Here is a 21470-nt window from a genome sequence, read left to right on the forward strand (position 1 = left end):
GCTGAATATGTGCTGGGCAGAACCAGGCTGGACTACAACACCCATTGGTTCCAGTGGAATTTGGGGCTGAAAACAGAACCAATCCAACAATTGAAAGCACCAGCAGATTGGGGCGATGGATTGTGCCAGGCCCTGTACTTGCTAGTACATATAAGAATCTGGTCTAGGAACACCTCAGACAAAGACTGTTTGGAGATCTTCCCAATCGAACTGCTGGACTCAGAACCCTAACAATGAAAAGACAGAAGATGGAACAAGTCAATCAACCACCTCAGCTATATATTGGCAGTGAAATACTGGGCAAACGAGACTGTATGATGGACTATGTCAATCAGTGGATTCTTCAACAACCTCATTGTGCTTGGAGTGGTGAGAATGGCAGCAATTCATAACTGGTAAACTATCAAACCACTTGAGCAAGAATTTCGGAGCATGCCCCACATCTGGGACCTAGGGTGGGTGGGAGACTGGGTGGGGCTTCTCCCTTAAAATCCCCCTTTACCTCAGATACATGAAGGAAACAATATGGAAATAATAGTCTTGCCCTCTTTCCTGTAGCCCTTGAACCTTTTTACCCTAATTAACTATGTAAAGATTGTCAAAAAATATAATTTAAAAAATGGAAAAAGTTAAAAAAGGCTAAACCTGGCCCTTAGGATCACGATTCCTTTACAAGGGATATTGAAGACTGCGTGCTTTCCACTAGGGAAGGCAGTGCTAGGCCACTGAAGCAGTGCCTAGTAGTGGAGTAGCCCTGGGATGAGAACCAGGGGTTAGGAAAGGATAGTCTCCCTCCAGTCAGCAAGGGTGGAGGACTTGAGGTCCCCTACAAGCACCTGTGGGACTATAGCACATGGATGGTGGGAAGCCAGAGGACGTGATCAGAGCCCAGAGCTCTAGGGTGTGTATGCTACAGGGGTAATGCCAAGGATTCTCTTTTGTTTACTCTCCAAGGTTCACTCCCCAAGGATTCAAATTTGTTTATTTCTGTAAAAACAAAAAGGGGTGCACTCACAGAATATTTCTTCACCTGGTTCTCTCCCTAAATGCTGATGATAGCTGGTGCTGGAACAGGTGAAGCCAGGAGCCAAAAGCTCTTGCCAGGGTCTCTCATGTGAGTGGTATGGGTACAAGTAATTGAGGACCTGCTGTCCTTCTGGGTGAATAAGCATGGAGCTGGATTGGGATATGGAATACAGTTGTCCCAAGTGATGGCCCACCCCACTGCACTATAGCACTCACAATGGGGTTTTAAGCAGTCTGAGGCTCAAAAGACAGGTCAAGTTGAAGTCCCCTTTCCCCCACAGACCACTCCTGATGTCCCCTACTCTTGACATCTCTCAAGACCCATCCTGGCACATCTGACGAACATAAAGGCTTCTCTTCTGTGCTCAGGCTCAGTCTAGGCTCACTATCAAGCAGTGCCTCAGGCAAAGACCAGCCCAACCATGGCCTGACATCCAGTTCCTGTAGGAAGCCAGTAAAAGTCCTTGTCCGTTGCTCTATGATGCATCCCTGACAGGAATTGGCCTTTTCCTGAGCTGAGCACCATCTGCTAAGGCACATCTTCCATGGCTGTGCCTTGCCCCCAAGCCATGGGTTAGCAGATATTAGAAGAAGGAACCGGATGTCCTTTTCTGTGACTGACAGGGTCACAGGTCCTACCCCTTCAGTGCTGGGACAGAGAAGCCTTGCAGCTCCCCATTCCTGCACTGTGGAGGAGGGGCCCTGCTTGTCCACTGACCAGGGACAGTTATGGGGAAAATATAAAGAAGGCTCAGACCTCTTGGCTGCACTGGGAAGGGATGCGACACTGACCAGTCTGTCATCCTGGCCTTCATCCCCAACCCAGTCCATGCTAGCCCTTTGAGGAGCTTTTAATGGAAATGAGCTCAGACCCGCAATGCAGTCCTAGTCTCTCGCCTTCATCTTCACTTCTCTCCATATTCATCTCTTGCAGTGGGCTTTTTCTCCCAACCCTCCTCCCACTTCTAGCCCCACTCCTCCCTCATATTCCCCTCTCTCATGTCTTCAACATTTGACTCCCACTTCCCTTGCACCTATTCCTCTCATCTCCTGGGACTTGCAGGTATAGGGAAGGAGCAAGGGAAGAATGAGGAGAGGGAGGGAAAAAGCCCCTGGCAGGATGGATGCTCAGCCCCTCCCCTCTGCTCCCTTCCTTCCCCTCCCCTCTGTGCATGGATTACCTGGCAAAGGCTGCAGACAGAGCTGGTGACAGCAGCGGCTCTTAAGCTCCCCTCCTTGCCCTCTGCTAGCTGGGCTGCCTATCATTTGCTCTTTCTTTCTCTAAGTGAGAGTGGACGACGTGGGGAACTAGGTCTCTGCTGCTCCCCATGGACCATGAAGAAGGTTTCCAGAGACAGGAGCAGCACAAGTTGGAGAGTGAAGCCTGGGATAACCCTGCCTACAGCAGTCCTTCTTCCCCACACGGGACACTGAGGATCTGCACCATCACCAGTGTGGTGCCTCAACAACCCCAACCCATGAAGCCTGAGGATGTCCCGCAGAAAGGAAGACCAAGGACCCTGATGTCCAGCTGTTGCCTGAGGGTCCAACGTGGCATCAGAGGTATGCACAGGGTAAAGGGGGGTTTGGGGAAATCATGGGGTGGAGGGTCTAAGTAAGAGGTGTTCCAAAGAAAACATGAAATCACTGGGGTTTGTGAGTTGCCTAGGTTAGAGCTGCCTGCCCCAGTGCTGAGGCCATGCTCGGGTCCAAAGGGGGAAACCTAGTGTGGTCATCTCTAAGGAGGGGCACATGGGTGTCAGGCTGAGTGAGGACCTGGGCACAGTACTTCCATACACTGTCCCATTTGGCTCAGGTGCCTCCTTCCTGCCTTGTTCTGTAGGATCCAAGGCACCCACCCTGCCTGCCTCATGGAGTCGGAGAGTGCAGGCACAGGTGTGGGCAGCGGGAAGTGGGCAGATTCAGTCAAGGGGCAAGACAATGGGCATGAGAAACTCAGCTGGAAAAGGGTACAGTTCCAGGGCAGAGCAGTGGGGGTAGCTGGGAACAACACTGCTGTCAGGCATCCTGATCACTCTCCCAATGCCCCTTAGGACTTTGGGGAACGACCCTGACAGAGAACACAGCTGAGAACCGGGAGCTTTATGTTAAGACCACCCTGCGGGAGCTGCTGGTGTACATCGTGTTCCTGGTGGACATCTGTCTCTGTAAGTAGCTTCTGCTTCCATGTCCCTGACTCCTGGAGCTGTGTGCAGTGACTGTCTCTGCCTTCCTGCAGGTGACACTCATTTCTGCAAGCTATGGCCTCGGAACCTCATGCATCAGTCTTCAGACCCTACTCAGTACCTCTCAGCTCCAGATACTTGGTTTAAAAATAATTTGTCACTGTTTACAGTACAAGGAAAGCAGGTGGCAGATGGGAGAGTGGCCTATAGAAGGAGAGTGGAAGAACCATGATGTGGAATGCTGAAGTTGGCCCAGCAGGTGCTCTTAGGCCCAAAGATGAGGATAGGAGTTTTATACTTCCTTACAATGTTGCACAGGAAGTGAAGTTTGCCTCACTCATGAGGGTTGTGTTTGGCTGTGTGTATGGTATGCTGACTGAGGCTGCAGCAGGCCCACAGCTAAGGTGTCCTGCTCACTAGGGGCCCAGTGCCCCAGCAGGCACTGGTCCTGTTAGGGGCATGGATCTATGCACAGGGAAGCTGAAGCTCTGATCACATTAAGCAGATGCCATCAGCTTGTCAGAGTGTGCACCCTCCAGGAAGGTGGGGCAGAAGGCACTTGTTTCTGCTGGGCTCTGTAGGGATTCTGTGAGGCCCAGGGGCCTTCTGAATGTTTTACCACTGGTCCCTAGGCACAGAGTGAAAGGGGACTTGCATGTGAGGACCCAGGGCACACTTGTGTGCATCCTGCAGGGCCCCTTTGGTTCGTTCCAGCAAGTGACTGTCAGAGTTCATTGTTGACATTGACTTTTGTCTCCACCACCTGTCAGGAAGGTATGTTCCTTTCCTCTGTCAGCTCCTGTGACAGCGCTGAAGCCCACAGGCAGGGCCTTTCTCCAGAGTGACATCAATGTCTGTGGTCCCAGATCAGACATTTTGGAACATGGCTGGGCAGTCTCCAGTTTACCGGAGTTACTGGGAATCTTGTCTGCCTCCTTTGGCTGTGGCTGGGAGAGGCTGGGTTCTGGAAGCCCAGAGTTCCATCCACTCATGTTCTCTGTTTTCAGAGGCCTCAATGCAGTGGTCAGTGGCAGGTCATCCGGGGCTTGCTGACGTCGGGCACAGACTCGGTCTGATGCCTGTGGAATCCCTGAGGGCCAAGCGTGTCAGAGGCCTCGGGTTTGGGGTGCAGAATATGCAGGGTCCCTGCTCTGCTGTCTCCCATGGTGCCCTGGCAGGGCCAGGCAGCCCAGCCTGGGCAATGTCAGTGGGGACTTTACTGTCAGTGTGGAGCGTTCCATTTTACTACAGTTGGGCAGCTCTGTTTCCTTCCATTGCCAGGCCTCATGGGAGCATCTTAGATGACTGGCATGTGGGCCTTTCCCATCAGGGCTCAGCGTCTCCTTTGTAGAACCTCCCTGTTCTGTTGCACACTGACTTGCCTGACACTCTGCAGTGACTTTTCAACTGTTTGAGTGACATAGCTGTCCTTTTTCTCCTTGGTCATTTTTCCTTCTAGTTAAACAATTTCGATCTTCTTGCTAAATCAGTGACAGTGATGTTCTTAGAGGTGGTGTTGTGTAGAGATGGCAGGCAGAGGCTCTGAACTTATACAGATTTTGCGTTCAGGTGTCATACTCTACCATTTACCATTGAGGGACATTGAGCAAGTTGTTCAACTTCCTTGAGGTTTGGTTTCCTCAAGAAGATTGTGGGAGATAGTATCCCTGACGTCATTTACTGAGAGCCTGGCTTGTCCTAGAACACTTCTGCCCACCTACTACCCTGGTTCCTGTCTCTAGCCCTGGAGTACAAGATGCCAGGTACTGCCAAAAGTATTCCATGAGCATCTGACCAGCACAGAATACTCCTGCTGTATCCTAACTTGGGGACCAATGAGGACAGACAGAAGGAGTGGTATCTGAGTGGAAACCAGAGAGATGAGGAGCATTTAGTTAGTTAGAGGAAGATAAAGAGAGGGGAGGTTTCTGAGAAGACGGGAGGGCACTACCAAGGCTGGGGTGCTTGGGCCCAGTTTAATGAATGTGCGTGTGTTCAGGAGCAGAGAAACTCAGCAGCTGAGTGGGCACAGATGTGCAGGCCAGGTAAACAGGGGCAGCTCATGGTGTGCTGGATAAGGCATTGTACACAATTGGCACTTTTATCCTGAGGGCTTCAAGGGAAATATCCAAAAGGCTATTTGCCTGGGAGTGATATGACACATTCTAACACCTTCTGATTCTGGGAAGCAGATCTAAGTTGGATTTGAGTAAGCTGAATGAGAAAGGTGACGGTCCCAATGCTAAAAATCCAGCAGGGAGCCGGATGGGAAGTGGGGCCACCGGAATTAGAACTGGCGCCCATATGGGATCCTAGCACTTTTAAGGTGAGGTCTTTAGCGGCTAGACCACTGTGCTGGGCCCCATAATCATTCTTATCAAAATAGATAATAGTTAATAGGAACCTAAAACAATCTGTGATAGCAAATATATTTTTGTAATCTTGGAAAATTTGAAAACATTTTGAAATTTTCTTTTACATCTAGACTAGTTATTTTAAAATGTTTGAAAACTAAACCCATATATAAAGATTACATGCTGCGTGTCTCCAATTAATTATATGACTTTCTGGGAAAGGCCAGACTGTGGAAAGAGTAAAAGTTGTTAGCGGTTGCCAAGGTGAGAGGTAAGAGGGATGAATAGGCGAAACATGGAGGATTTGGAGAGCTGAAGGTGCCCCTTTTAGCACTGGCTTATGTTACAACAGCAGAGGGAAGTTATGCATTTGCCTAACCCACAGAATGAACCACACCAACAGTGAGCCCAAAAGTATACTGTGGAAGTTGCCTGATAAAGAGTGCCAGTGAAAGTCAATCATGTAACGAGTGTGGCACTCTAGTGTGTGATTTTATCAGTGGGAAGGCTGTAGCTATGAGGGTGTTAGGATAAAGGATATATGGAGAAGTTTTGCCTAAGTTTTACTCTGAACCTACAGTTGCTCAAAAAATATACATATATATTTTAAAGTTCATTAACAGTACACTTTCATGGTAATATTTAATCGTGCCTATTACCAAATAGCTAAAAGAGAAAATCTTAAATATTCTTAACACAAAGAAATGATATACATGGGGTGTATCTAATTGTTATTCAACTAGGCTTGATCATTTCACATGTGTACATGTGATAAAACATCATGCTATAGCTCACAATTAATTATACATCGTGTTGTTTGTCAAATAAGAATAAAAATATATAACTCAATAAAAGTATCTGATAATTTATGGCTGGCTTCACATATAGAGATAGTGTCACTTGAGCAGTATCTTTTAAGTAACTGCTGCCAGCATCATTATTAGTACCTTATCTAAGGCCCAGCACAGTAGCCTAGTGGCTGAAGTCCTCACCTTGTACCTACTGGGATCCCATATATGCACCGGCCTGTTCATGTTCTGGTGGCCCTGCTTCCCATCCAACTGCCTGCTTGTGACCTGGGAAAGCAGTCAAGGACATCCTAAGGTCTTGGGACCTTGCATTTGCATGGGAGACCCGAAAGTCTCCTGGCTCTTGGCTCTTGGCTCCTGGCTTCAGATCAGCTCAGCTCCAGCTGTTGCAGCCACTTGGGGAGTGAATCATAGGACAGAAGATCTTCCTTTCTATCTCTCCTCCTCTCTGTATATCTGACTTTCCAATAAAAATTTTAAAATCTTTAAAAAAATACTTAATCTCACTGATTACTCTTAGTACCTCTGAGAAAATGTTTCAATTATCATGTCCATTTCACAATTCACAAAAAGATTAGATGTGGCAACAGTTTTGTCAAGTCTGCAAAGCAAGCAAGTGGAAGAAGCAGGTATACAGCCTAGCAACTATTTGCCAGACTCTGATTCTAAGACTTTTCTCTGCCTGGGACTCATGCAGCCTCTGTGTGCACAGGAAGTACATGATTCATTAACACCCATCAATGTTATAACAAGGATGGTCCTCTCATCCCTTCATACCTGTGGAGTATGGGGAGAATTCAACTGGAAAGCTGATGTTCTTTCTTTTTGGTTGGTATATTCAAAAGATGATATAAATAAAACACTGGAAGACATTTAAAAATTCAATTCCCTGCCACTCCAACAAAGATATTTCATTTGCCAGTACTTATCCATACATTTACATATTTTAACCTTTTAAATCCTTTGTATGTTCATCTATAATTGCATCACAAACACTTCCTTATGTTTCTAAGTAGGTTTATGTTTTTCATTTTAATTACAACAGTCACACAAAATTTAACTGAAACGTTTCTCTTGGGGTTTCAATATTTGTCTATTATAGATAAATGTACCTATACACGCTACTTAAAAAAAAAAAACACTAATTCCCTTGAAAATTTTAATGGAGATATATTGCTACACCCCAAGATAGAAATCCCCGCTTAGTATTTGGTGGTAGTTGTCACTGTGCCTCTCTAGAGGATGAAACAGACTTCTGACATTAGTGATGTGAATCACACCAATTTTGGCACAACCTCACAAAACTAGATTTCTTCATTTCTCATTTTTAGAATCAAATAGATATAAAATGGTACAATTTCTTTTAGTGTGTCCTTGATTATTACTAAGGAAAGATAGTTTTTTCCTATTTTAATTAGTGACATGTTCTGACTTTCTGTAAATTTATAAATATACATTAAGAGGGACATGGGAGAAGACAGAGTGCTTAGATCTTGGACCATTCACACTCCTAATGAGAGCCAACCAATGAGACTCTCAATTCGAGATCTGGTTTCCTGGAAATGGAAAGAAGCACTGATATAGTTAGACCTCAGCTATGTGGCAGTATAGCCTGGGGTGGGCCCACATTTCTTCTCCCCCATGCTTTTTTCTGGGAACTTGTGAGCTTAAGAAGCCAAAGCTGCTTGGCATCTCATCTGGCTAAAATAGAGCTATCTTTTTTTTTTTTCATGCAGATGCAGGTGATGTGGGTGGACCATCAATCTTCTCCTAATAACGGTAGCCGTTTACACTTTTGCAAAGAGCTGGCAGACCTATCATCTTATTTGATCGTGACGGCAGTCCTGAAAGGGATAGATACTATTACTTCTCTTCCACAGACAAGAAGAATGTTCATGTTGTCATTATGAATCATTCAGGAGTGAGGATTAGTCATTCAGAACGATCCTGGTGGGTGAAATTGGCCCTGACCCAGCTACTCCTCAGCAGAGAAAAGTGCTGGAGAAAGATCTTCCTGCTTCCCCTCCAGCCACCCCACACCATCATGTTATTTATGAAAGGGCTTCCAGCCCTTTGTCTTGTTGGAAAGATGGCTGTAGCCTTTTGTTGATGGAGAAACATTGACGATCTTTGTGTTGAAACAGTGGCTGTTTGTTTTAGGAGACATCATTGTCATCTCAGAGGTGCACCTGGAGCTGGGCCTGTATAGGAGAGACTCTGAGCCAGGGCATAGCTCAGTCTGGTTGCCATGGAGTTGGTCAGGGCGGGCAGAGTCCCTCAGCCTTCAGTGATTCATGTCTACACATCCATTAATGCTAACTGGATGTTCTTCATCCATCACTGGTTGCTATGAAATGCCTGCCTCTATTTATTCTGCTTTATTTTATTGGATCTCGAGGGTCTGTCCATAGATTGTTGGAATCCTACATTTTCGGGAGAGGTTACAATGAGCTTAGAGATCTGAAAGATGTCTTTCTTGGTAGTAATTCTTTCTTGTCAAGGAGTGGAACAGAAATGCATTGGAGGCTCGTAAAATGTCTGCAGGTGAGCCCCTGTGTGGCTGTAGTGAAAGCCTTTGGTCACATGAAGTCATGACTTCTGTGAAGACTCAGCGAAAGAATAGAAAGAGCATGGGACCTAGAATAAGGTTTAAATGAGGATGCTCATGGTTGTTAGCCATCCATCTTTGACATTATTGGTCAAGATCCTTACATTTCTCTATGACTTGGTTTCCTTCTCAAGTGAGGATAAAGTTTGCCTTTGTGAGTTTGTGCCTGGAATACAGTAGGCTCTCAGTAAACATCAGTTGGCATTGCACATTAAGGTATAAATTAGGAAAATACTGAAGAACATCTCAGTGTTCTGAATTGTTGTGGATGAGATCAGACTTGGTGCTGTTGTGTTAAGCAGCCACAGAAAGAGTAGGTGTCCAGATGTTACAGTAGAGTCTGAGTCCTAGCTCCAACCCTCACCAGATGAGTGAGCCTGAGCAAATCTCTGACACTCAGAATTTCATGATTTATGGGAAATTTTACTCAGAGGTAGGACAGAATTATCAAACATGATAGTAGACATTGTGTGAACAAGGTCTTTGAAAACTGTGAAATAAGGTACACAGGTAATTGAGTGTAATAATATTAATGTAGTATCTTGACTTATTGATTAGTGTCAGACATGTCCTCCATCCTGGACAGAGGTTCTAGCCCAAGAGAGAAGGATATCAGTTCTCAGTGCCATGCTTCCTGCAGTCTCTGGCTTTCCTGAAACCCTTTCTGGAGTTTGTTACTCTCTCTCTTACCCAGGAATATATTTGTACAAGATTCTATTTTCTTCACATGCTTCAACTAAGCCACATGTTGCAACAGATTAAATGGCAGAAGCTGACATAAAAAGCAGCTGCCTTCTATTAAGACAGATGTTAAGGAGCTTTACAAATGTGAAAACAATGCTGCTTTTCTCATTAAAATTTTTTTGTGATGTCTCAGGGAATGTAGGTTGTTCTAAAAAATAAAAATATGTTATTTGTGTTTACATGTATTGTGTTATTTTTGAATGAACACATTAATAAATATTTCTTCAGAGTTAATTTCTAATGAGATAATGAGGCACTGAGTCAGAGCTGGTCTAATTAGATAATTTCACAGCATGGAGGAAAAGAAAATGTGAGGAGATCCTGGGTATTCACACATCCATTTGTTTGAACATTTTTAAAGTCCTACCATGTACTGGGCCCTTGGTCAGGTGCTGAGGACTTCAGAATACTTGAGGCACATCCTCAAGAGGGAGACCACCAGGTAAGCCAGCGGTGGCAGGGTGAGGAGTATTGCAGGGAGGGCTGCTCCAGGAGCACGGTGAGATGTGGGGGCAGAGTGATCAGGGAGCCCTGGCACTCTTGCAGGGCCAGGGGCAGGAACCCACTCACGTCTGAGAGGTCCAAACTCATTGCCAGGGAGGCCTGAAGGCATTGCCATTTCCCTGCTTGCTTGCTTGCTTGCTTACTTGTTTGCTTAAAGGGTGTTGGCTCAGTCCATGGAGGCAGGGGTCAGAGGAGGTGGCGTCAGCCAACCAAGCCAGCTGAGGCCTCAGGCCATGACTGTGTGAGAGCTTTGCCAGTCGGAGTCTCAGTGGGCAAGTAAAAGGAAAAAAAGGTCAAGCACGATTTCTTTTCATTCCCTTGCAAAATAAAGAAAAATAAAACTGGGAATATCTTTATTAGATTTTTACCCAATGTGTAGTCCTTGTTTTCACAAACTCTAGTTGCACAGCTGTCAGAGCCACTCCCTGTACTCACTGTTGCCAGTGGGGCACTTCGTGTCAGCCATTTTCCAGACACACAGAAATGTATGTGAATCTTCCAACAGAAGCTCAGGGTGGTCACACTGGAAGGAGTTGTGTGGTCGTGAGGAGAGCCTTGGTGAGCTGCAGAGGCCACTGCCGGAGATAGAGCAGTGTGGGAAGCCCTCGTCCAGTGTGACGGCCAAGGGCCGCAGAGGCCGTGCAGGAGGATCTCTGGACACACTCTGAAAGACAGATCCTACTTCAGAATAACAAGGAACCACCAGGGCAGCCCAGGGGCAGGAACGTGCTTTTTGCTGGATCCTTCTGGGTCCTGGACCAGCTCTCCCAGCACCTACTCCTTTCTCCTCCCTCTCCCTTCCCTGCCTCTGTACATACCTTTGGGCTTCTCCTCCTCTCTGATCCCTGTCTTCCTGTTCTCCTGCTGAGAAACATGTTTTCCACTCTGTTCTTGAGCACCAGGAAAGTTTGCAGTGTCTCAGGAAGATCATGGCCTTCCACATGACATCGTTTCTGTTTAAATTGTTTAAACATCAGCCAATGCATTCATTACTTGTTTGCTTTCCCTGTAAGTGGGACCATTTAAGAGCGTCTTCTTTTGTATGAAATAAGTGTTAGATTTAAGGAGACAATGCACTTCTCTGGGGTCACCAAAGCTGTCTTCACACAGTTTTCTGGGGTGACCCTTAATTTTCTTTTCTTTTTTTTTTTTAAATTATATTTTTGACAATCTTTACATAGTTAATTAGGGTAAAAAGGTTCAAGGGCTATAGGAAAGTGGATAAGACTATTATTTCCATATTGTTTCCTTCATGTTTGAAGGGGGGTATTAAGGGAGAAGGCCCACCCAATTTCCCACCCGCCCCAGGTCCCGGATGTAGGGCATGCTCCGAGGTTCTTGCTCAAGTGGTTTTGATAGTTCACCAGTTATGAATTGCTGCCAATCTTGCCACTCCAAGCATGATGAGTGACCCTTAATTTTCAATACTTTGTGAATCCATCACAGATGATGCTACCCTTCACAGACCCAGTAACTTCAGAAAGAATCAATTCTTGGCTTTTGGGGAAACATGTGGTTTGGTTTTGGTGTTGACTATCCTGTTGTTGTCACAGGGACTTACTGCGTTGGAATGCAAACTTAAACGTAAATTCAAGGTTTCTATTAGTGAAATCATTCATTTTCAACTCTGTTAACTTAGTCACCTTCCCTTTACCATTTATTAATACGTTGTATGAAATGGTGGTACTGGAATTGGCATGAGCCCTGCAGGTTTTTCCTGATTCCTTCTGAGTCCACATTGTTGAAGACTCCAGCTGTTAACAGCAGGGGCTCTTCCTCTGATGCTTCCTGTGGTTCTATATGAAATATATTTTTGCACTCAAAAGCACAGCACAATGGGTCAATGACTAAATCCTCACCCTGCAAGCACCAGGATCCCATATGGGCTCTAGTTCTTGTCCCAACTACTCCACTTCTCATCTAGCTCCTTGTATGGCCTGGGAAATCAGTAGCGTATAGCCTAAAAATCTTGGGATGCTCTACAACTGCATGGGAGACCTGGAAGAAGCTCCTGGCTCCTGGTTTTGATTCAGCTCAGCTCTGGCCATTGCAGCCATTTGGGGAGTGAACCAGTGGATGGAGGATCTTTCTTTGTCTCCTTTCTGTCAATCTGATCTGCCTTCCCAATGAAGATAAAGCTTCAAAATAAATAAATATATATATTTTGGGCTCATCTAAAAAGAGAAAAAATATCTTTGGGCCTCAGCTCTATACCATTTTTGTGTGTGTGTGACTTTAGTTTTTTCTTCTTTTTTAAAAAGGTATATGCATTTGTTTATTTGAAAGTCAATAATTCAGGATAGAGAGAGAGAGGTGAAAAAGCAGATCTTCCAACACAGATCTTCCATCCACTGCTTCACTCCCTAAATGGTCACCATTACCACAGTAGGGCCAATCCCAAGCCAAGAACTTCTTCCTGATCTCCTATGTGGGAAAAGAGGCCCAAACACTTGAGTCGTTTTCTGCTGCTTTCCTATGATTGTTAGCACAGAGCTAGACATAAAGTGGAGCAAGCGGGACTTGAGCTGGTACCCATATGGAATACCAACATTGCAGATAGTGGCTTTACACGCTATACCACAACATGGCCCCAAGTGGCTTTAGTTTTCCTAAGATAATAATTTTCTGAATGATTTTGGCAAAACAGTGCAAGGAAACAGTAAAAGTAAGCACAAGTCTTCTGTAGCCTTCTGTGGGATCAGGTGTAACCACTGCTGACTCATTAGCTTAAGAAAAGCCAATATCAAGACCAGGCTCCTAGATTTTACTCCATGTGGTGTCCTCCAGCCCTCTTGTTTGCTACCCAAAGACAGGATGACGAGGCTCTTACATACGTCTTATGACACAGACAGAAGTTCATGCTGTCGTGGGGTTTCCAGACAGCACACACATAATTCTGTGGAGTGTGGGGGCAGATTTTTTTTTTTTAGCATCACTCTGAGATGGATCATCCATTTGATGAAGGACTTTTGATCTCCACTTGCCTTAATAACTCGAAGCTGTTCTGAAACTACGTAAGAATTAGCACTCAGAAAGAGTGTTTATCCTAGTCATTAAGATCTTCGTGTTCTATACCAGAGTAAATGATTCACTTCTCACCTCTGGCTCCTGACTGCAGCCTCCTTCCAGTGCAGACCATTGGAGGCAGGGTTGATAGCTCAAGTAATTAAGTTTCTGCCACTTTTTTAGGAGACTTGGGTTGCATTCCTGGCTTCTGGCTTCAGCCCAGCCATTATAGGCACCAGGTAATGGGAGCATATGCTCTCTGTCTCTCTGCTTTTCAAATAAATAAAAGAAAATGCTAAAAAGAATTTAGAAATTAGCACCTATCACATAAGGCTGCACTTATTCTACAAGAATTGCTTGCTGTTCTCTGCCTTGCCTCTGGGTTTAGAATTGAATAGAACAGCAAGTTCCAGCCACTGATCACAGGGTGTCTTTGTGCTCTGGTCCTTGGGCCCATCTCCAAGTGTCCAGATATCTAATTTCAGTCCACCTCCTGATTTTGCTACAATAATTCAGCATGCACAAATATTTATGGATCTGTTCCTGCTGTGTTAAGATCTCAGGGTTACTGAAAACTTAGAGAAATCACTAACCGGTTCTTGGATTCATTTTCCATATTCTGGCCTTTTCACCCTCATTTTGATTCAGTGTCCTTTAATAGCAATTCGTAGTCATTCTTGGGTTCTGAACATGATATCTCAAAGCAAAAACAGCCACATTTTCTAGAATTTCAGTATTCTAAGCCTAAACTCTAGAAATCTTGATAATGCTTAGAGGCTTTGTGACTGGGGCAGATGTGAGTGGTCAAGTTCTCTCAGCTGCAATTTCTTTTGTGTGTGTGTGTTCATTCTTTTTAAAATTTTTTATTATTACTTTTAGCATTTTGTGACACAGTACCATAGACCCCTGGGATTTCCCTTATCCCCTCCCCAAACCCCCCACCAAGTTCCCCTATATCATTACTAAAGTATCATACACAGTCATATTTCCATTATTGTGGGTATGGACAATGACAGAGAATCCATCATCCTATTGTCATATAGTAAACAGTTTCATTGGGAGTCCATCTTTAGTCTGGAAGTAGAGATGCATACTGTATTGCATCCTCACATCTGGATATGTTAGTCTCCATTTCACAGTTACTGTACATCCCCTTAAATGAAAAGCCACCATACAAAATAAACAACAGGAAGAAAAAAGAAATTAACAACACCATGAAGTTAAATAACATGCTACTGAATGACTAATGTGTCGCTGAGGAAATGAAAAAGAAAATCAAGAAGCTTCTTGAAGAAAATGATGCTACTGTATGATCTATGAGTCATTGAAGAATTTAATCTGAAGAAAGTATTTTGAAGCGATAAAACTAACAAAAAAATCAAAATTCATGAGTTTCCACTGACTTTTGTTGGTAAAATGTGTCTCCTGTAGGCAACAAATAGATGGGTTTTGTTTTTAAATCCAGTCTGCTTATCTATGACATTTGATTGAGCTTAAGCCATTTACATTCAGAGTTTAATATGTATGGGTGGTACTTTGGTCCTGTCATGTTAGGAATGGGTTGTTCATTGATTTAGTCTTCTGTTGTCATTTTACTGGGATGTTCTTCGCATTTGCCTTTGGTTTTGGTGGGTGCTATTCCTCTTCTCTGTCAAGAGAACATCTTGAAGTATCATTTGTAGGGCAGGTTTGAAAGAAGCAAATTCTTTTAACTTTTCTTTGCTGTGGAAGTATTTTATTTCATTTTCAAAGACAAAAGAAAGCTTTGCTGGGTATGTTATTCTGGGCTGACAATTTTTTTCTTTTAGAATCTGGAATATGTCACTCCATTGTTTTCTGGCCTGTAGAGTTTCCAGTGAGAGGTCTCCTGTGAGTTTAATTGGCATTCCTTCATATTGTCAGTTGATTTTTTTTCATGTGCACATTTAAGGATCTTTTCCTTGTGTTCAATTGAAGAGAGTTTGATTATCATGTGTTGTGGTGAAGATTGCTTTTGGCCAACTCTTTTGGAAGTTCTGTACCCCTCCTTGGTGTTGTTTCTGAATTCTTTTTCCAGACTAGGAAAATTTTCCCTTATTATTTCATTAAATACATTTGCAAACTCAGCTTCTCTTTCTGCGCTTTGTGGGACTCCCATAACTCTTATATTAGGCCTCTTAATAGTGTCTTTCAATTCTTGAGTACTTTTTTTGTCCTGATCGAGCTCTCCTTCCAGCTTTTTGTTTGTTTTCCCCTGGTGACAGGAAATATCTTCCAATTCTGAGATTCTTTCTTCTGCTTATTTCATTCTATTTTGAAAACTCTCCATTGTACTTTTAATTTGCTCCACTATGTTCTTCATTTGATTCATTTCCTGTGTGACATATTCCTTAAATTCCTTGAACATCTGCTTTATGTGCTTCTACTTGTTGATAAGAAGCTTTATAACAAGTGTTTTGAATTCTGTATGTCCCATTTTATCTATGTCTTCCTCAGTTAATTCTGAGATTAGCAAAGGCTTTTGTTCCTTTTCAGGGGAATCATCAGTAATATTCATTTTTTAAAAGATTTATTTTATTTTTATTGCAAAGTCAGATTTACAGAGAGGAGGAGAGACAGAGAGGAAGGACTTTGTTTGATGATTCACTCCAAAGTGACTGCAGTGGCCGGTACTATGCCAGTCTGAAGCCAGGAGCCAGGAGCTCGTCTAGGTCTCCCATGCAGGTGCAGGGTTCCAAGGCTTTGGGCTGTCCTTGCTGTCCTCGGCTGCTTTCCCAGGCCACAAACAGGGAGCTGGATGGGAATCAGGGCTGTTGGGAATCAGAGACAGTGCCCATATGGGATCCTGGCATGTTCAAGGTGAGGACATTAGCCACTAGGCCATGATGCCAGGCCCAGTAATATTCATTTTGCCTTTGTCACTTCTTTTGCTCTTGATCATTGTACTTCTGGTTATCATATTCTTCTTGGGACAGGTTTCTAAGCTGTTTCATCCACAGGTCTAGTGGATTTTACTTATTGCAGTTGGTACATGGTTCTTTGTTTGCAGTCACATGTGCCACTCCTTTTAGCAAGTTCCAAGTCTGGGTTCTTTTTTTTAAAAAAAAGGTTTATTTATTTATTGGGAAGTCAGATATACAAAGAGGAGGAAAGACAGAGAGAAAGATCTTCCACCCAATGATTCACTCCGCAAGTGAGCACAACGGCCAGTGCTATGCCGATCCGAAGCCAGGATCCAAGAACTTCTTCCAGGTATCCCACACGGGTGCAGGGTCCCAAGTAAGGCTTTGGGCTGTCCTCGACTGCTTTCCCAGGCCACAAGCAGGGAGCTGGATAGGAAGTAGAGCTTCTGGGATTAGAATCAGCGCCCATATGGGATCTTGGCGCGTTCAAGGCGAGGACTTTAGCCACTAAGCCACGCCGCGCCGCTGGGCCCCCAAGTCTGGGTTCTTATGTTAGATTTCCACCATGTTCTCTGTAGCCCCAACTCCTGGCTCACCGCTCTCCACCTGCTGTGACTCTGCTGAGGCTGCATCCCGTCTCTCCAAGTTCTTTACCAGTTAGTGGAGGGAGGGAATTGTGTTCCTGCCCCAGGAGACTGCTTGACAACAAAGAGCAGCCATTTAAAAATGGTATTTAGAAGCCAAGGAGGAGCTTGGTAGCATGTGCTGACCTAAAGGACTTTCACCTAAAAAGAACACATCAACTGCTGACGTCTTATTATTGCACTGAACTGGGAAAGTCTGCCAGCAATTCAAAAGACAGGGCAAGAACATTCTGTCTGTACTGTAAACATAGAAACAGATAAAATCAGGTTATTGCCCAAGCTCATGATGACTAATAATAATTATTATTATGTCAGACCTCTCTAATAACTATATTCATATCCTACCTTTATCTAAAAGGGATCTGAGCCAGCTTACATGAGAAAAAGCACAAATATAATAAACTATAGTCCATTTGAAATATAATGAAAAGACTTAGCAAATATACTGGGAAAAGATATGGGAGGGAGATAACATGTATGAGAAGACTTAAGAGAAACCATTCCTGCAAATGAGAGCCAAGTCTGAGGTTCCTGGCTGCCACAGTGAAGGAAAAAACCTAGCTTCAGCCTTTGCTGCTTTGGGGAGTGAACCAGTGGATGGAAGATCCGTGTGTCTCTTCTTATCTCATTAGCTGTGCCCTTTCAAGTAAATATAAATAAATCTTTAAGAGAATTGAAGGTACTTTCCGTTGGACTATCTCTTATGTTTGCTTCCTTTAATCCTTATTAAATAATCATGAAAAATGTGTATCTTCCTAACCCTAAAATTATATATGTATTTACTATTTGTTATATAACATATGTAATATAGGAAGAGAGATACATAATAGATGCATATACCAGTGTGGGTGTGCAGATGCTTCTTTAAAGTTTTTTTTATAATTTTTTTTTTTACAATGATTACATGATTGATCAAGGCGGGAAGGATCAAGATTAAGGGAAAAGTGGGTAAACTCATTGTTTCCAAATTTGCTATTTCTTTAAGTTTTTCAAGAGCTCTGTATTTATGGAGAAATAAAGCTTGGAGACCCTTAAAGAATTAATGATTGGCACATTTCTCAACTATTATCATCAGTTGATGTGTCAGTAAGCTCCCTTTAACATAAGAATGTTTTAACTAATGTTGATAGGCATCATTTTATGTAAGATTTGTTTGTTACTTTTGTTTGATAGATTTTATAGAAAGGAGAGATGCAGAGAGAGGTCTTCCATCCATGGTTCACTCCCCAAATGGCCACAATGGTCAGAGCTGAGCTATTCTGAAGCCAGGATCCAGGAGGTTTTTCCAGATCTCCCATGCAGATGTAGGGGCCCAAAGCCTTGGGGCATCCTCCACTGCTTTTCCAGGCCACAAGCAGAGAACTGGATCAGGAAATGGAGCAACCAGGACTTCAACCGGTGGATATGGCATCTTTTTAAGACACCAGTCTTGGGGCTAACATGGTGGCATAGCAGGTAAAGCCACTGCCTATGATGCTGGCATCCTAAGTGAACGCTGGTTCAAGTCCCAGCTGTTCCACTTCTGATCCAACTCCATGCTAATGGCCCGGGGAAAGCAGAAGATGACCCAAGTGTTTGGGACCCTGTACCTATGTAGAGGACCTGAATGTAGCTCTGGTTTTGTCCTATCCCTGTGTGGCCATTGTGGCCTTTTGGGAAATAAACCAGTAGATGGAAGATCTCTGTTTTACCCTCTCTCTGACTCTTCCATGGGGTGAAGTGGATGTTTGTGGAATGGTCCATTTCACAATGGAAAGTTCTAGTGGTTAGAAAAGGCTGCCTTTTATGGAGCTTCAGTTTGCCACCCTGTGCCTTCTCATCCCTGAATGCAGTTCTTCTTTAGAGCAGTACAGAATCAGTCTACTGTGCAGGCAGATTTGCATTTGAATCTTGATTCCATTTGTTGTTTACCTTGGATAAGTTACTTCAACTCTCTGAGACTGGAAAATGGACACAGTTACAACAGTTACCACATAGGGCCATGGTAGGATTACCTGAAACAGGCTTGTCAAGCCCTTGGCACAGGGCATACTTGGCATTTGGCGCAGTGTTTAGAGACAATGAGCAGCTGCTCTGGCCATTTCCCCCTCTCTGCCTCTGCCTCTCTCTCTGTAACTCTGGCTTTCAAATAAATAAATAAAACAGATCTTTTTGTTGTTATTAAGGTAGACTTTGAAGAATTATTATCTTTACAATTTTTATCTTTTCAATGCTTCTGGTTGGTAGCCCAATAAATATAAAAGCTGGGTTACCAGAAATCATTTGGGTTTCAGAGAGTAATGAAGGGAAGAACCTCTTACTTCCTTATCATTCTCCCTCTCCCTCTCTTGCTTCCTGCATTCCCCCAAACTGATCAGTGTCTTGCTTTCTCAACTTTTAAGTATGGAATATAGTGTATGGAATATATATGCTACTTAACAAGGAATATTGTGTGTTTCACAGGGTTACAAAGTGTTTTATTTGTTTAGCATAGCGCCTTGTATTTAATAGGTTCTCAGTAAGTGTTGGGTTGAGTCAACAGTAGAAAAATTTTAAAAGTAGTGGAACTATAATACAGAATAGCAAGAAGTCAACCAGTTTCAGACTGACCCATAACAGAGATTTTATCAACACAGTCTAAGATAACTTCTGTATGTCTACTTAATAAATGTTGGAACAAAACTGAAATATTCCCTACTTCAAAAGGAACAATCAGTTCATGCAAGTCTTGGGTAGGAGAAGTGCAGCCAATGTGTGGCTGGCCTAACAAGCAAGCCCAGTAAATTGCAGACGTTATGCCAAATTACTTCTGAATATCTTAATTTTAACTTTGTATGAAGCACAAAATTTGTACAAATAAGAATTAAGAAGGAAGAGATGATGTTTGGATGGAGAGGCTGTGTTGTGTAAATACTAAACCAGGTTTAGACCCCGATTTTTTTTAAAGATTTATTTATTTTTATTACACAGTCAGATACACAGAAAGGATGAGAGATAGAGAGGATGGTCTTCTGTCCGATGATTCACTCCCCAAGTGAGCACAGTGGCTGGTGCTGTGCCAATCTGAAGCTAGGATCCAGGAACTTCCTCCAGGTCTCCTACATGCAGGTGCAGGGTCCCAAAGCATGAGCCATCCTTTACTGCTTTCCCAGGCCACAAGCAGGGAGCTGGATGGGGAGTGGAGCTGCCGGGATTAGAACCGGCGCCCACATGGGATCCCGGACATTCAAGGCGAGGACTTTAGCCACTAGGCCACCATGCTGTCTCGGGCCCTAGACCACAATTTAAAAGATTTTAAAGGTTGCTTCTTGGCTTTCACTTAAAAAGTTAAACCATTCTTCTTTTAAGTTACAGTCTTTCCTGTCTTGGAGAATAATCAAGTGATAACCTGTAAGTGATTGGCAAGCACTTCAGAAGATTATTCATTTTGGAGAGTCATTTCCAACTGGAAGAGAGAAAAAGTGGTGGTGCAAAAGCAATGGCACCACCTTGTGGCCCTTCTGGAGCTGTAATAACAGCCTTTGTTAGCAGGAAAAGCTCCACTCCCTGGTCTTGGTTAGAACTGCATGAGGGGTTCCCAACAATTTCAAGTTTGATTTCCCACAGGAACTCATTTTGCGGATACAGAAAGTTGTTTCTGAGGTCTTCTCCTGCTACTCAGGACAGATAATCACAGATCTGGGTTAGACAGGGTAAGCCCTGTCAGATTTTCTAGAGTGGAATGGGAAATGGGAATCAGCCTCCTTCCTTACTGATGCTACCAACCTGGAAATGAATGATGCTGGGATCAATCTGGGATCACTCACTGGCACCCCATTTCTTCCAGTGCACTCTAAGTCCTTCCAATTCCAGATGGAGCATCATGAAAAAATATGATCCAAGATCTGAAAATGAAGATTCTGAAAGAAATTGCTCATAAGAGCCTGGCAAATTTAATTTTTTTCCAAGATGTTTATGTACCTGCAGATTTACAGGAAAATTGCAAGAGTTCAAAAGCTCCTGTATTTACTTCATGCATTCTGCTCAGATTTCCCGAATAGAAACATTCTATCATTATGCCTTCCCTTTATAAACCTCCTTCTCTGTCTTACTCTACACGTGACAGACATACATGAAAGTAAGCTGCAGCCATAATCCCCTGCTATTCTTTAATACCATCACATGCGTTTTCTAAAAACAAAGCCAGGAAATTACCCTGATCTAGTAGTATCATCTAATGAACAGATCTTATCATTTCACCAATTATCGTAATAATTGCATTTATAGTAAAGGAAAAAAACAACCCAGGATCACATGTTACATTTAGTTTATATATTTCTTCAGTTTAAAAAACAATTTGTTAGCCTTTCTTTGTCTGTCATGACTTGGTCAGAAAATTTAGTACCAAAATAAATAACAAGAAATTATAATCCATGGGGGGGGTGGAATCTCAAGAATCCTTGAGTTCAGACTGATTCATGAAAGGGAAGAAAGGAAGCTCTTTCAGAAACCAGTGCCTGCCAATCACTGCAGAGGGAATGAGGCAGTTTGAAAAATCACCGTGTGGTTCTCATGTTAGTAATAATCAAGCTGAAGTAATCCATGATGATTGAGTAGACTTTCAGCTGTAAGCTTGGGGGAGAGCAGGAGACCCGGTGCCATCCCTAGTGTATTCCCTGGTTTCCCCAATGCCACCATCAGCTAACTTTAGAGGTGGGTCTGATGCCTGTCCCCTGCCATCTGGGTAGC

The 21470-nt window shown here is 43.6% G+C and overlaps 1 protein-coding gene across 1 annotated transcript in view; it reads left to right on the top strand.

The window, feature by feature from the left end:
- Positions 1–2354: 2354 nt before the first annotated feature.
- PKD2L1 (polycystin 2 like 1, transient receptor potential cation channel) overlaps positions 2355–21470 on the top strand; it is a 28688-nt gene continuing 9572 nt past the window's right edge. Inside the window, exons 1-2 of the mRNA XM_040992508.1 lie at positions 2355–2589; positions 3081–3194. Of these exons, the coding sequence (XP_040848442.1) occupies positions 2355–2589; positions 3081–3194 (349 nt within the window). The remainder of the gene's footprint in view (positions 2590–3080; positions 3195–21470) is intronic.

Source organism: Ochotona curzoniae, unplaced genomic scaffold (assembly GCF_017591425.1).
Source record: "Ochotona curzoniae isolate NIBS_2020 unplaced genomic scaffold, NIBS_Ocur_1.0 contig_66, whole genome shotgun sequence".
In the NCBI taxonomy this organism is placed as follows: Eukaryota; Metazoa; Chordata; class Mammalia; order Lagomorpha; family Ochotonidae; genus Ochotona; species Ochotona curzoniae.